Source organism: Hakea prostrata, chromosome 7, assembly GCF_041222555.1.
Source record: "Hakea prostrata isolate BN-2017 chromosome 7, UWA_Hpros_2, whole genome shotgun sequence".
Lineage (NCBI taxonomy): Eukaryota > Viridiplantae > Streptophyta > Magnoliopsida > Proteales > Proteaceae > Hakea > Hakea prostrata.
The window spans coordinates 21044700-21059763 of NC_142606.1; the positions used below are offsets into that span (position 1 = coordinate 21044700).

General features: G+C 39.1%; 2 protein-coding genes across 3 annotated transcripts in view; both read left to right on the forward strand.

Annotated features, from left to right (window-relative positions):
• Positions 1 to 601: 601 nt before the first annotated feature.
• Positions 602 to 3377, forward strand: LOC149010475 (putative indole-3-pyruvate monooxygenase YUCCA10). Its single transcript, XM_089163104.1, has 4 exons — positions 602 to 1227; positions 1356 to 1589; positions 2825 to 2947; positions 3104 to 3377. The coding sequence occupies exons 1-4, from the start codon at positions 616 to 618 to the stop codon at positions 3266 to 3268; spliced, it is 1134 nt and encodes a 377-aa protein (XP_089019230.1). The 5' UTR covers positions 602 to 615; the 3' UTR covers positions 3269 to 3377.
• A 6526-nt stretch (positions 3378 to 9903) lies between these two features.
• LOC149010476 (coiled-coil domain-containing protein SCD2-like) overlaps positions 9904 to 15064 on the forward strand; it is a 53525-nt gene continuing 48364 nt past the window's right edge. The window contains exons 1-3 of one of the 2 annotated variants that reach the window (XM_089161082.1): positions 9904 to 10198; positions 10270 to 10644; positions 10831 to 10977. In XM_089161082.1, the coding sequence (XP_089017208.1) occupies positions 10339 to 10644; positions 10831 to 10977 (453 nt within the window). In that variant the 5' untranslated portion in view covers positions 9904 to 10198; positions 10270 to 10338. The remainder of the gene's footprint in view (positions 10199 to 10269; positions 10645 to 10830; positions 10978 to 15064) is intronic. The other variant, XM_089161083.1, reaches the window with a different exon arrangement.

Genomic DNA, 15064 nt, shown 5'->3' on the forward strand with positions numbered 1-15064 from the left:
TCCCTGCTAACTACATTTGGCATGTTGACTTTTGAGGATTAAATAACTAAAATATAGTTGGTAAGATTGCTCATAATCTTGAAGATTTTGCTATAAAATGTCTTCCTATATAAATTATTCTAATAGATTTTCTTCCTAATTATATTTAGTACATTAACTTTTGAGTCTTGAATCATCGGGATAGAATTGGTAAGATTGGGATAGAATTGCGAGAGTAATCATCTAAAAAATGCAAAAAATAACATAAAAATCACAAAATAATAATAATATAATATCGATTTTTTTGATATATTGCCGAGGGTTTCGTTTCGCCCCTCTCGATATCTCCATATTTCGGCTATATATAGTTCCGATATATATGAACTACATTAATGACAAAACACAAATTCAAATTCTTCTCTTTTTATTTTTCCTTGCTTTCACATCTGATTGGAGTTCACCAAAAGAAAAATCTGGTTGGAAAACCTACAAGTCTACAAATACAATTAATGACACATCATACGCCATGCACCCTTCCCAACCACAACAACTTCGCTGTTAATTGACTATAAAAACCAAATGGGTCTTCTTACTTAACAGATCAAAAGCAGTGAGAGAGAGAAGAAGCTAAAGAAAATGAAGGAAACAGTGGTGATAGTAGCAGGTGCTGGACCGGCTGGAATTTCTACTTCTGCATGTTTAAACCTGCAATCCATCCCTCATATAGTTCTTGAAAGAGAAGACATTTACTGTCCCATATGGACCAAGAAGTCCTATGATCGTCTCCATCTTCACTTAGCCAAGCAATTCTGTGAACTTCCTCACATGCCATTCCCTGATTCATACCCGACTTATGTACCCAGAAAACAATTCGTCCAATACTTGGACGATTATGTAACCAAGTTCAAGGTAAACCCAGTTTACAACCGATCCATCGAATCGGCGGCGTATGACAAAGCTGCCGGAAAATGGCTCGTCAAGGCTAGAAACCTCAAGACAGATGAGGTGGAAGAGTACAGTTCAACATTTTTAGTGGTGGCTACCGGCGAAACCACCGATCCATTCATACCTGAGATCAAAGGCATAGAAAGCTTCACTGGGGAAGTTTTGCATTCCACCATATACAAAACTGGAGAACCCTTTGCCAACAAGAGTGTTTTGGTTGTTGGGTGCGGAAATTCTGGTATGGAGATTGCTTATGATCTATCAAACTTCGGTGCTAAGACCTCCATTGTGATCCGAAACTCGGTAATTTGTCAACTTTGACTCCACTGGTTGGTAACCTACCATTGAAAAAGATTACATTCTGATTCTGCTAATCCTTCTTGATTATTACTAATCAATTTGGATTGTTTATCTTGTGATTGAATTAACAGACTCATGTTATAACTCGTTGGATGGCTAATCTGGGTTTGACCCTGTTCAAGTATCTCTCTTACGAGTCGGTAGATGAGATTGTTGTCTTGCTCGGCAAGTTATGGTATGGAGATCTGAGCAAGTTTGGGATAAAGAGACCTGAAGAAGGTCCCTTCGCCATGAAAGATAAGTATGGAAAGTATCCAGTCATCGACGTCGGCACCATCGCCAAAATCAAGTCCGGCGAGATTCAGGTACTTAAAAGCTAAAACCACCCTCCTCCTCAGTTCCTCATCCTCGGGCTCCTCTGCCGCAAGGTGGCGGTGCGCCGCTTCATGGCCCACCGTGCTGCAGTGGGTCCCAGGTTCACATTCCATGCAATTCTCTTGTCAAAAAAAACCAAGAAGATTTTATTATTGTATAAACGCGTTGCTTCCTCAGGCAAAGACAGAAAAGTCAATATATTGACTTTTCTGGACCTACTTCTTTGCTAGTGGGAAGAATTTTCCTTTTAATCGGTGTACTTTGCAACTTTTCCATCTAATTTCTACTTTTTTTTTTGGTTCTAGACTTCTAGTTTTATATTTTTTTAATAAAATATTAATAATTTGTATTCTACACGATTTCTCTTCATAGGGGTGAGTAGATTTGAAGTCAAGTCAAAATATATTTCATGGTTTCATATTTAGCTGAGCAATAATAAGCACATATGATGGAACTTCTTTTAATATATATATATATAGAAGAAGAAAACAAAATGGAATTATAGATGTTGGAGATCATTGTTTTTTTTTTCTATGTAAAGACATTGGAGTTATTAGTGCATGCAGTATTGGTTCACTTGCACGGCACTTTCACTCTCCATAATAACATGGGACCCCACTAAAAGTTGTTTGACAATATTTTTCATATTATTTTACTTGAACAATTTAATTTTTTTTCTTCTTAAATATCATGTAAATTTTAAATTTTATTTAATTTAGGATCAATTTGATAACCCACCAAGAGTTTCTGTCTCAAAAAACATAAATCGTTTCGAAAGTTTATTAATGCAGAACGCTTTTATAGATATTTGATATTTTGGAGTTAAAATAGAATTAACAAGGGTATTGGTAAAGTTCTTATGCTTAGAATGCGCAACTATTTCACTTAAACCTAACTTAAACCTACCTTTTACTTCGAGAAACAGGCTTAACAACCTACATCAAACTGTTTCTTAAAGTATAAATTTTCATAAATTTCAAGTTATGATTCAAAAACAACCCAATGCAAGAACAAATTTATCAAATGATTTTCGGTCAACTTTTTTGTTTTTCGAAATAAGAAACACAAAAAACTATTCTTTCATGGTTTATCAAATGGGTCTTTAATATATTCATTATAATTTTTGCTGTTGGTTTATTAAAAATTAAAAGAAAGATTCAAAAGTCATACAATTATTTTGTTCATATCTTTTTGATATTGATCAAATGTTGTTGCTATTTGACAGGTTCTACCTGAAATATCACGGGTGAAAGGCAATGAAGTTACTTTTACAAATGGCAAGTCTTATCAGTTTGATGCAATTTTGCTTGCCACAGGATTTCATAGAATGACAAAATCATGGTTAAAGGTAACACTTATAATTGATATTAGAGCATTTCTATTAAAGATAGGAGAAAAAAATTATGATATGTGACAAGATACTGAAAAAGCATATAATTGTTGACATTTTGTCTATTCAACAACATTAATCGATTATAATGTTTGTTAACTTGTGTTTGTTTAGGATGATGATGAACTTCTCGATGATGATGGAATTGCAAAGCAAAGCTATCCAAATCATTGGAAGGGAAACAATGGATTGTATTGTGCAGGTTTGGCAAGAAAAGGTCTGTTTGGAGGTGGGTTGGACGGCCAAAATATTGCTAATGATATCAAGACACTACTGTGAAGAACATCAATTGCACGAGAGATTTTATCTAATAATTTCTCCCAGTATTGTTCCAAAAGTGAGCTTGCAAATTTTATGAAAAAGATACAATGTATTAAGAAGAAAAGAATGAGTGAACTTTATACTTGATTTTTTGGAATTCAACTTCTTTCTTTGCTTTGATCACAATTTGTCTAGTAGTTCAAACCCAAACCGTGTATACTTTGTTAAGAAACTATACCTATTTACAAGGTAGAATCACAAACAATCACTGAGAAAAAAGAACACACAGGGTTTATTTGGTTCAGGCCAAAGGTCCAACATTAAAGGATGAGTCTTGAGATTCAGGGTACCATGTACTAACCAATATCAAAAATAAATAAATGTTTATAGATATGCAACTCTCAGGTTTACCAAAAAAAAAAAAAAACCAATATCAAAATAAATGTTTATAGATATGCAACTCTCAGATCTAACACTATTATACAAAGCATGAACCAATACACAAGGAACCAAGTAACATAAGCAACCTACACTCTACAATACTGCAATCTTGCCAAGCTTGAAGAACCATCATTTACAGGGCTTCTTCCATGCTAGATCAAAGCATATTCCTCCATCACCATGGGAGAAATGAGAATCAAACTCAGAGAACTAGAGCACCACTGTAGAACACCCTGCCCTGAATAATGATCATAATGTCCTGTCGTGAGCATCATTTTACAACAGACATGTCGTGTAATGTGAATTTAATGCATAGAAAAAACATTTATATTTTTTCTAAGATTATGAGAGGGTGCACTTGAATGAAAAATTACTGAGATTTGCATGGCAATTGCAAGTGGCTTGTTCAGTTGGTAAAGATAAACACTACATAAGTTAAAAAGTTGTCGTTAAGTTTGAATCAGATGAAGCTTCGTCTGGAAAATAGTAGTTAAAAAGTTGCCGTTAAGGCTTTCTTTAAACTAGACGGAGGTCTGTCTGGACTACTATTGCCAGACAAATTTCCGTTTGGCTAGACAAAAAATCTATTTAGCACTTTGTGACCAGATGGACGTCCGTCTGAAACACAAAGTGTACAATAAAGTGCATTCAGAGACTTGATGGGGGGTTTTTAGGGATTTCTAGCCAATCCTAAGCCTCATACATCTCCTAACATGTCCTAGGTCAGTCTAATGACATGATATGTATATAATTGAGTGCAATCACATATGAGTACATGTGGAGGTGTCCTAAGTCCTGAATTTTTCAAAGTCTTGAACTTGGACTTGATTTTTGCATCTTCTTGTGCTTTGATTTTGATGTTCATCTTGACTTAGGTTCCTTGTCCAACTTGACTTGACCTTGACTTGGGCTTGAGCATCCAATGAGTTGGGTCCAATGAATTAGATTTGGTCCACTTGCTTTCATATTGAGTTGGACAATCACAAATTAATATAGACATTAGTAATACATATTTGTTATCATCAACTAATGGAGGCTGATGTGACAATGCTGACATGGCATTTTCCAACAGTTTGATTTATTCACAGTTCTCCTTAGTGGCCGTCTAATTATAAGGTTTTTCTCCCTTAATGCGAGCTAGTTATGGTTTCCATATAGGGCACGATCACCAATCTCAAATTTGAAGGGATCACGCCTCTTTCTGTGAACCGTCGACCTCTTTTACAATTCTCCTTGTATTAACTCTCAAACCAGTCCTGACATGGTTCGACCCGGTTAATTATTTTTTGCTTATCACGAGACCCCCAAACCGAGGGATCGGGATGAAGGGACCAATCGCTTAGTATGTCTTTCTCGACCGCTAGCCTTAGGTGTGGTAGGGGGAAGTTTAAACGTCCCTTGACCTCTCAATCATACCTTAAGCATCTCATTTACTGTTAGTAACGTTATGTCTTCTCAAGTCATATCTGTTCATCGTGCCTCGTGCTTGCGGCGCCACGTGTATTTATTAAGAATTGGCGCCATCATGATGTCCTCAGTCTCAAACTGTCTTCACCTTCCAATCATTGATCTTGGATTAAGCTTGTTCTTTGGATCCATGGTCTTGAACCATCGCTCTTACTTGATCGTCAATTTGAATTAATCTCATTCATACAAGCAGTTCTTCTAAGTCTATTTAAATCCCTGCATATTTTCACTTCATCTTTACTTTGTCAAACTTGCAAACTCTCTGTGTTTGAAGAACTTCAGCGAATCCACACACGAACCTTGAGCAATATGCTGCCTTCAAGCTCCCAGATCCATCTCCAGTTTCTCTTGAATTCTTTACAAGTAAGTCTTCATTACTCTCTGCCTGATCCTTTCTTCTATTTCTTTTCTTCTTCGTTTATGAGACCAGCCTCTTTCTCGTTCTAGAGCTCTGTCCTTTTCATTTCTACCTTAGAAGATCTCCTTAGCACTTCTCCTATTCTTTCCTAGCCATGGGTAGTGGTAGAACTTTTGAAGATAATTCAATATTCAATCGAATGATCAAAGGGGATGAATTAGCCAACCAATCTACCCCCACTACCTCTATTGAACTTTTTGGGGATAGGAACACTAGGGTTACCAACCATTGGTTCGATCCTTCTGCCCAATCTCTCTTTGTGAAACCATAAACCCCAAGAATTTTCCCGAAGATACTCCAAATGCGCACTTCTCTGAGTTTAGCTTCATCTATTTCCTTAGCACACTGAAAACTTCTGTTGAGTCTGAGACATGACTCGAGCATCGAAGGCCTTCAAAAGCATGTCGTTGACATAGGCCTCCATGTTTAGCCAAATTAGATATTTGAGGATTTTGTTTACTGCTCTTTGGTATGTAGCTCTCGCATTTTTGAGCCCGAATGACATGACTTGTAGTAAAAGCTTTCGCAATCGGTCATGAATGCTATAAACTTCTCATCTTCTCGGTTCATCAAAATTTGATTGTATCCCATGTATCCATCCATGAAACTCAGGGTCTCATATCTAGTTGTTGCATCAATTAGGAGATCGATTCGGGGCAAAGGATATAAATCCTTCGAGCATGCTTTGTTCAAGTCAGTGTAGTTAGTACACATTCGCCATTTGTCGTTCACCTTCTTAACCATAACGACATTAGCCAACTAGGCCGGGCATTCGATTGGTTCAATGAACCTTTAACCCTTTAACTTTCTACTTCGCTTCCAATTGCCTTATGTTTTTTGATCGAGAAGTTCCTTCTTCTCTGAATAACTAGCTTAGCCTTCGAGTTGATCCAAAACTTATGCTCTGTTATGTTGCGGTCTATCCTTGGCATATCTGCTGCCGACCATGCAAATACATTCATATATTTTCGAAGGAACTCTTTCAACTCCTTAAAATCCTCTAGTTGTTTTGTCCCAATGAAGGTTCCTCTTTCTTCTTAGGAAGGATCCAACTGGATTCTTTCCAACTTCTCCACAGGTGGGGTCTTTGCATAGTCTCTTCATCTCTATCATCTCGAATATTCATCGGCATGGTGGCAGCTTTCCTCGGTCTAACATTATCCTTCAAGTAAGAAATATAACATTGTAGTTACCTCTCCAACTCCATTGCTAGTTGGGAACTTGATTTTCATGTGTTTGGTTGATACTACTACTCCTAACTTAGTTAAGGATGGTCTTCCAAGAATGACATTGTACGCATGTAACTCACGAACGACCAAAAAATTCACTTGAATGGTCATCTCCTTCAGGAATGTCCCGAACTAGGTCCAATTGTATTGATCCCTTTGCCAAAGTTGAGGATCTTGCGAACCCATACAAATGAGTAGATGTTGGTCTCATCAAGTCTTCTTCCATGTTCAACTTCCGATATGCTTCATAGGATAAGAGATCTGCCAACGACCTCGTGTCAACCAGCACTCGGTGTACCTCTCGACGACCAATTTCCACCTTTATCACAATTGTATTGTCATGAGGGGTACATATCTCTCTTTCATCTTTCTCATCGAATACAATTGTTTCCTGAGAGCTTGGTCTTTTTCTTTTCTTCATAACCTCTCTGATCCCACAAACTTTGACTTTGCCTTTAGCTTTCTAAGGGATTCAAGTTCTGAACCTCCGAATATTGTTACAATCAGGGATTGATTTGCTCCAACAATCTCTTTTCCTTTCTTTGAATTGGAAGCTTCAGGCCTGTGGTCTCTGCTTCTCGATCATTCTCTTTTTCTTTTGGCGGTTTCTTTCTCGATCGTCTTCTCTACGCTTCACATAACTAGCCAAATGCCCTTGAGATATTAATCTCTCAATGTCTGCCTTCAGATGTCTGCATTCATTGGTGCAATGCCCATAATCCTTGTGGATTCATTAGTACTTGTTCATGTTTCTTTCTTTAGGGTTAGATACCATTTTGGGTGGCCATCTCAATATATCTCGATCCTTGATCTATATAAGAATCTCTAATCGTCGAGCATTTAGGGGTGTACTTAGCTTGGTTGGGTGAACGTTGTCTCCAATGGGTCATCCCTTGTTTCCACGATCATTGTTTTATCCCCTCGAACCTTGGCTTTTTCAAAAGCCTTCTGCTCCTTGATTGCAGTCTTTGCCTCCCCTTGTCTAGTATCAAGAATTTATATGACCTCTACCTGCTTTTGACACCTTTGAATGGGTTCAACATGTCCTGCAACAGCAACTCCAAGAGACGCCTGTTTGAAAGTCCCATAAAAGGGTTGTTTTTGCTACTTGCTCATCGAGATTCTCAATCTCCATTGTCGCCTTATTGAATCTCTGCAAGAAGTCTCGAATAGACTCATTCTTTGCTTGTTTGACAGTGAATAGAGCCTCTTCGGTCTTCTTAGTCTATTTTGGAACCGACCGATGAATTTCCGAGTGAGCTCATCGAAATTAGCTATCTTTCTTGATGGCAGGTTCGAGAACCACTTTTGGGTGGCTCCCATTAGTGAAGACCCAAACACCCTGCGCAAGATCTCATTCGAATTCCAAGCTATTGCCATTATTTGTTGATAATAACTCATATGGGCTACCGGGTCTCCACGCATCCATCAAATAAGGAGAAGGTTGGAACCTTGAAATTATGGGAGAATTCGTACCTGGCTATCGCATCAACGAACGGGGTCTTTTTGATGATTGACTCTATATCATCTATCTTATTGCATGTAAGTTGCCATCACTTCTTATTTCTATTTGCCAGTTTTCAATCGATTTTAACTGTTCTGGTATTAGGTGTTTGCACACTATCTTTGTCTGAATGTTGGATGCGGTTGAATGTGTCTGTACCCCTCTTTTCGGTCCTAGTTAAAGTCCCCGTTCAGCTTCCTTGTGACCGATCCCGAATCTCAGCATCATCTCTCATCAACAACTCTTTGGTTCTTTGTATTCCCGATCGTTCACCTTTTGCTTCTTGCTGCCTTAAGTTTCTTTCTAGTGGTTGTCAAAAATTTTGGCCCTCAGTCAGGTTTCTTTCCCTTTGTGGTGAACGCTCTCTTACTGGGGAATTCCTCCTTTCAGTTCTTCGAACTTGTCTTCTTACTTCTTCACCATCATAAGGGTTCGAGTTTTTTGGAGCCCCCAATCGTCTAGCCATCGTTCAGAGCAGGGCCTGCATTTCAAGGATCTGAACCTACATCGGATTCATCTATTGTTGGCTTTGATTCATTTGCTCTTGAATGACTGGGATCATTTGGATCTCCCCGGTTTGATCATTCAAATATCCTCCTGCAATCACTTCTTCCTCCCTGTGTTGTTTGTCCTCTCGAAATGGATTCTCCTTTGGAGGAATAAAATTTCCACCCAAGGGAGGTGGATGATTCTGATTTTGATTTCTCTTAAGTGTTGATCTAGTGTCTGCCATGACTTTTTGAACCATTTCCCACCGATGGTGCCAAATGATGCACCCAAAAACTGTTCCACCCTCGGATTCTTGCAAAACAATCGTCAGGTGTGGGCCAACTCAGTGGTCAGGAAGCTACCTCCGAAGATTAAGTCATTTAGTGAACAACCACAAAGCTCCGACAAGTTGCAGAGTCCAATTGAAAAACAATAATGGGGGGAAACGATTCAGATACCTCTACTTTACGTAATACTTTGATTTATATAGGGTTTGCCTCTTATTCTCAACTATTGAATTTATTCACAATTCTCCTTTGTGGCCATCCGATCATAGGATTTTTTTTCCTTAATGCAAGTCAGTTACGATTTCCATATAGGGCACGCTCGCTAATCTCAAATTTGATGAGATCACGCCTCTTTTTGTAACCGTCTGATGATTTTTTTCGGTTTTCGGTATAAGGGTGCTTTTTACATATCGAGAAATTGGGGATGGAGATATTGCATATGCAACCGATAAAGGTTGAACCCACTTACTTCCCTACTGAGAATTCAGGTTCTCAACCATTTCACTAATCTTCTGTTGGCAATTTTTTGAGTTTGCATTAATTTTTCAAGGGTGCTGTAGAAGATTCTAGACTGTTGGGTTGGAATCTATTTTTCCAGTATCTTATGATTTTCTTGTAATATCTGGTGCACAGCCACACAGAGAATCTTGCTGGGGAGAAGCAACATATTCGATCAGAAGGGTATATAAACTTCGTCATTGAAAGCAACCAATCGGAATTCGAAAATTTGGATAACGATTATTTAGTCAAAAAAGGAAACCGAGACTATAAAATCAAAATTCGTGCGACAATAGGCTTTCCCTCTCATTTCTGGCAGTTCCTCGCCTCTGCACCTAAAACGGGCTAAGATAGCGGAGAAACCTATTCAGAGGGAAGGGACACAATCGTTTCAGATTTGTTTCCTTTATCTCAAATGCTCTAGAATTTCAGTTTTAATAGTCTTGATGTCTAAATTTTCACCAAAGGAACACTGAGAATCAGTGGATTTCTGATGCTTTTTCTGGAGATGATCATCAACTGGAACGGTTTTCGTGAGATGTAATGGTTAAAATTGCATGCCTGATGAATATAGTTGATCTTAATTTCTTTATAGAAAGTTCTGTTCTAGTACAGGTAGGTTTTGTCCAAATGTTGTGAACCTCGCATTTCAACTTTTTGATCGATTTCTGATTAAGAAATATCAGATTGGGTGATATTTTAGCAGAAATTGCGTTGATTCTGGATTCTCCTTTTCCAACTTCGGATCGTCAACAATGGATAAGGTGAGGACAAGGAGTCCAGTGTACGTTAGGCAGAAGAGCATCTCTAATACGTCCGGGGGACAAACGTCTCCGATGATGTCCCCCGTGCGTCGCCATGCACGGTCTGGTTCAACTGGTGTAAATTTTCGGAGGCCACAAAATTATGCCGCCAAAGCTGCAGCTCAGAGGCTTGCGCAGGTCATGGCACATCAGCCGGCGGATGGTGATGAGGGAGACGAAGACGTTTCTTTGGATTACAATCCTACAGGGAGCATTGGTCTTGTTTCTGGGAGGTCAATGAGATCTCCTTCTCCGGCGGTAATTTTCATAGAAATATTCTTGTAATGTGAAATTTGGTCATTCTCATAGGTTAATGCACGGACACACTAGGCACGAATTTCTTGTTTCTGAAGATTAGAGCGAAATTAAACAGATTCTACTTCTGATAGTACTGGAAAGGATAAATACTAACATAATTACCTCAAAAAATGCTTCTGACCGCAGAATTCTTCAGCCAGAGCTGCATCTCAGAGGCAAGTGCATGCCATGGCACATCAACACATAGAATATGATGACGATGACCAACCTTTGGATTATAAGCCCACAGGGAGCCTTGCGTCAGGGAGGGCACCAAGATCTCGTTCTCCTGCGGTAATTTCTTCCGGACTTCTTATTCTTGTTATAGACTATATGGATTTGGAGAGATATGAAGTCACCTTCTTTAACAAACTTTTTGTTCGGTAAAAGGAAATCTTTTCATTCATCAGTGAAAGACACCCTGGCTCCAGAAATATAGGACTCTTGGAGCCAGAGAACGGAAATCAACCATTCAGTCGTACGACATAATAGTCCTTGCCAGAATATCGGCCTAGGAATTAGCCTCTCTAGGAATAAAGCGAAAGATACAAGATTGGGCCAAGGAGGAGAAGTATCTAATCTCAACGATCACAGGTTACAGGCTTAGAGGAATCACCCTTTTCTGGTTGTTGATGAGGTCAACCACTCATAGGCAATTAGACTTAACGATCAAGTGCGAACCAGTTGAAGCAGCTTGTTCCTGAAGAGCATATCTGATGGCAATGGCCTCTCCCACCTCAATTTGAGTGAAAGAGTGCATGATGGACTTTGCTAACTGATTCCTCCTCTCCTCATCTCTAAGCACTACCGCAATGCCACATTTCTTGGTCTCCGGATTAAATGGAGCATCACAATTAACTTTCCAAAAGCTGAAAGAGTAGGCTTTCATCTCACCTCTGTTCTTGAAGAATGGTGGTCATGCCTTACCCGAGAGTGAGTGAGATCCCCTGCATCAATTGGTACTTGGCATGTGCTCAATTGGCTGCTGCAATGACTTCTAAGTGGGACCAATTTCTCCTCCCTAACATGAGATCATTTCAAGATTTCTGAAGGTACCAAGACAAGATACATATATATGACCAATGAGGTCTGCTGAAACATGTTTAACCAAGATGCAGAACTTTTCCCAACAGTGGACCCCTTTAGGCACCATGATGCTTCCCCGAGGTTGTGAAGACTCAGCTGAGAACTGAACCAAGTTGATCTTGCAATGGGGCAATTGAATAATATATACTCTACTGTTTCAACCAACTCGCCATAGTGGAAACACTGGTGGTTTGCTCTAAAGTTCCTCCTTTACATATTTTCCCCAGTAGCAGAGGTGTTTGAGCAGGCCCTACATATAAATGACTCAACTTTGGGTAATGAACTCGCCTTCCATATTGCTTCCCACGTCTTCTCTGGGACAAACTCCTGCTCCTAACAGAGGAAATTGAGGGACCTTTTGTTGTTTGTCCCTTCTCCTTATTTGCCAACATATTATATGCAAACTTGATAGAAAATACCCCGGTTTGGGAACCTCCCCAGATCAACTGGTCCGTGGTGGGAGACAGTGGCATATGAATAGATCTGATCGCTTTTCATACATTGACTGGAAACAAGTCAGACAGAACATCTATTTTCCATACCTTGTTGCTGTCATCTATTAGATCCGAAACCCACTGGACCGAGATGCTGGTAGGAGGGCTGGGGATACACTTATCACTCCAAATATGTACTGATTCGCCATCCCCTATCTTCTATTCCGTACCTTCTTCAAGAATTTCCCACCCTCCATTACACTCGTCCAACCCCAAAAGGGGGTGTTGCCCAATCTCACTTGGAAGTATGTAATAAATTTCGACTGAAACATGCGAAATTTTGGTCAAAATGCCTCGAAATGATTTTGTTTTGGTATAATGTTCTGATAAGCCCCTTGTGTAGTCTACACTCGTAAGCGTGGCAAGGGGATCCACGCAATCTAATCAAGAAAAGATCTCCAGATTCAGATTGCATTCAGGTTGGGAAGGAAATGGTTGTGAGATCTTGCGATTCAGATTGAGATCAGATTGCATTCAGATTGCCTTATAGGTTGAGATTTGGGATGATTCTATTAGATTTGGGGAGATTCTATGGAGGGATATTGTAGGCAAGTAATTTCTATTAATAGGGGGAAGGTAGTGTAAGTTGGTATGCTTTTGAGTTATTAGGGAAATAAGGGAGAGGGCAATTGCTCTTGGGTAGCCGTAGGTATTCCTACTGCTGGTAGTAGGCTATGTTCTGTTTCAGCATTTGATCCAAGTTCATTATTATTATTACTTCTTTGTGTCGTTCTTCCATTGTTGAGTCACTCCATTTGGGTACTTAACATGTTCCAACCAAATGGAAAGGGATAGATCACATCTTGGCCAAATGCCAATCCTCCGTCTTTGAAAGAGAAAAAGAGATGAGTTTTGAGAATGAGAATCATCTTTTTCGTCTTTCTTTCTCGTAGTAAGAAGACACTAAGACGCACCCACTACACACCACACACTAAGACGACTAGCGTGGTCCTTCCGTATGTTAAATCAATGACAGAGCGACAATTACTTGAATGCGTTCGTATCATTGGAAAAACAAAAGGATCAACTGGTCAGGTTTTACTACAGCCAAGTCTTCCTCCTGATCACGAAGCTCCTATTGATTTATGAAGAAGAGTAAGTTCCTACACTACTAATTGGTTCCTTCCCTCGGTGGGATTGTATGGGTTGATTCGGATCAATATGGAATTATTACCCTATGCTTATTCTATATTTTCTCCTTGGTTGATGATAGTAGGCATACTGCAAATAATTTATGTAGCTTCAACATCTCTTGGTCAATGTAACTTAAAAAAGAGAATAGCCTATTCTAATTAAGAAGAGAAAAAAAAGAAAACTTCTCTAAAAGAAGTAATGCTTTAGGTCAAAATATATCTATGTCTGCTCACAAAACACGAAGAGTAATTGATCGGATTCGTGGGTGTTCCTACGTACAAACACTTATGATACTCCGAAAACTTCATGGGTTTCTTGGTCTACCAACGAGGAATCGAGGTCAACCAGAAAAAAGCGTGTGTGATCAAAGAAGCTCCTCCTCCCCATAATAAGAAAGAGCTTCAATGACTGACCGGAAGGCATTCCATTCAAAATCCGCCATTGTTCTTTGACTTCTTTCTAGTAAATCTGGCCTCCTTGATCCTTACCTCAAAGCCAATGCATGAGTTTGGTGCTCTCCATTAACCTCTCAAATCTTGTGCTCAATGAGGTTTTGATACCTTTTGCTTGGAGCTATCACTGTAGGAATTGGGTTCAAGCTTTCCCAACCCCTTCTTATCAGTGGACTCCTGATGTTTATGAAGGAGTGTGGTTCGTTCGAGAAATTCCTACTTCCGGACAGAGATTGGCCAAAAGGGAGCTTAATTGCAAGACCCACCCGTCGAGCAGGGACGAAAGTCGACCTTAGCGATCAAATGGTGCTAAGTGGAAGGGCCGTCACTCAATGGATAAAAGTTACTTTAGGGTTGTGAATGAACAAGATATTGAGGAATTGTCCATATGCAGGATCATAATTATTGATTCGGGCCTTTTCCACATAAAAAGGGAATCTTTTGTTACAATAAAACTAGAAGTGATGTGGATATTCAATGAATGAAGTTCGAGGGTAAGGCCACACTTACTTTTTGTTGATTAGAATCGACTGAGATCTGGAAGTTAATGGCTTTCCACCTTTTCATCGGAATTTTGGATTTTGAGAGCTTTCAGCTTTGTTCCACAGTTTGGCTGCCCAACTAACTGATTGATTTCAATTATGGCAATACTCCTAGTTTCTTCCATATTTTGGACCTTAGCTCCATGGAACAATATACTATTGCTGAAACATGGAAGAATTGAAATCTTAGATCAAAACACTACGTATATATGGTATGAACTGCCTAAACAAGAATTCTTGAATGGCGAACAACCAGAGTCTATTACTCACTTTTTGTAGGTTTCGACCATTTTTGCCTGTGTTTCTCAACTAGGTTTTGACAGTCCAATTTGTTTTTCTTTGGTTTTTGTTGATTTCTATCCTATTTTCACCTAATTTCCACCATTCTTTTGCCTAAAAATATCTTTTTTGCTCTTCTTTTGCCTTCAAACATCTCTTAAGCCACAATAGCTATTTGTGGGTCCAAGCCCAAACTACAAAGGAAACTCCGTTGGCAACAGAATGTGGAGCATGATCCATACCCAACAGTTCCAAAACTTCCTTTTTTTTTTTTTACTTTCATTTTGTTCATGCTTTAAATGATCTTTTTTTTGTTGGATGAATAAATAAATATATTAAAAGAACAGACACACATACATCAAGCCCGAAATTTAGCAAAGCTAAAGAGCATGGA

Bases quoted from the DNA above. Each gene is read 5' to 3' on its own strand.
- LOC149010475 (XM_089163104.1), top strand. From the start codon at position 616: ATGAAGGAAACAGTGGTGATAGTAGCAGGTGCTGGACCGGCTGGAATT. The intron at 1,590-2,824 runs GTACTTAAAAGC...GCTATTTGACAG, and splicing joins TCAAGTCCGGCGAGATTCAG to GTTCTACCTGAAATATCACG. The intron at 2,948-3,103 runs GTAACACTTATA...GTGTTTGTTTAG, and splicing joins TGACAAAATCATGGTTAAAG to GATGATGATGAACTTCTCGA.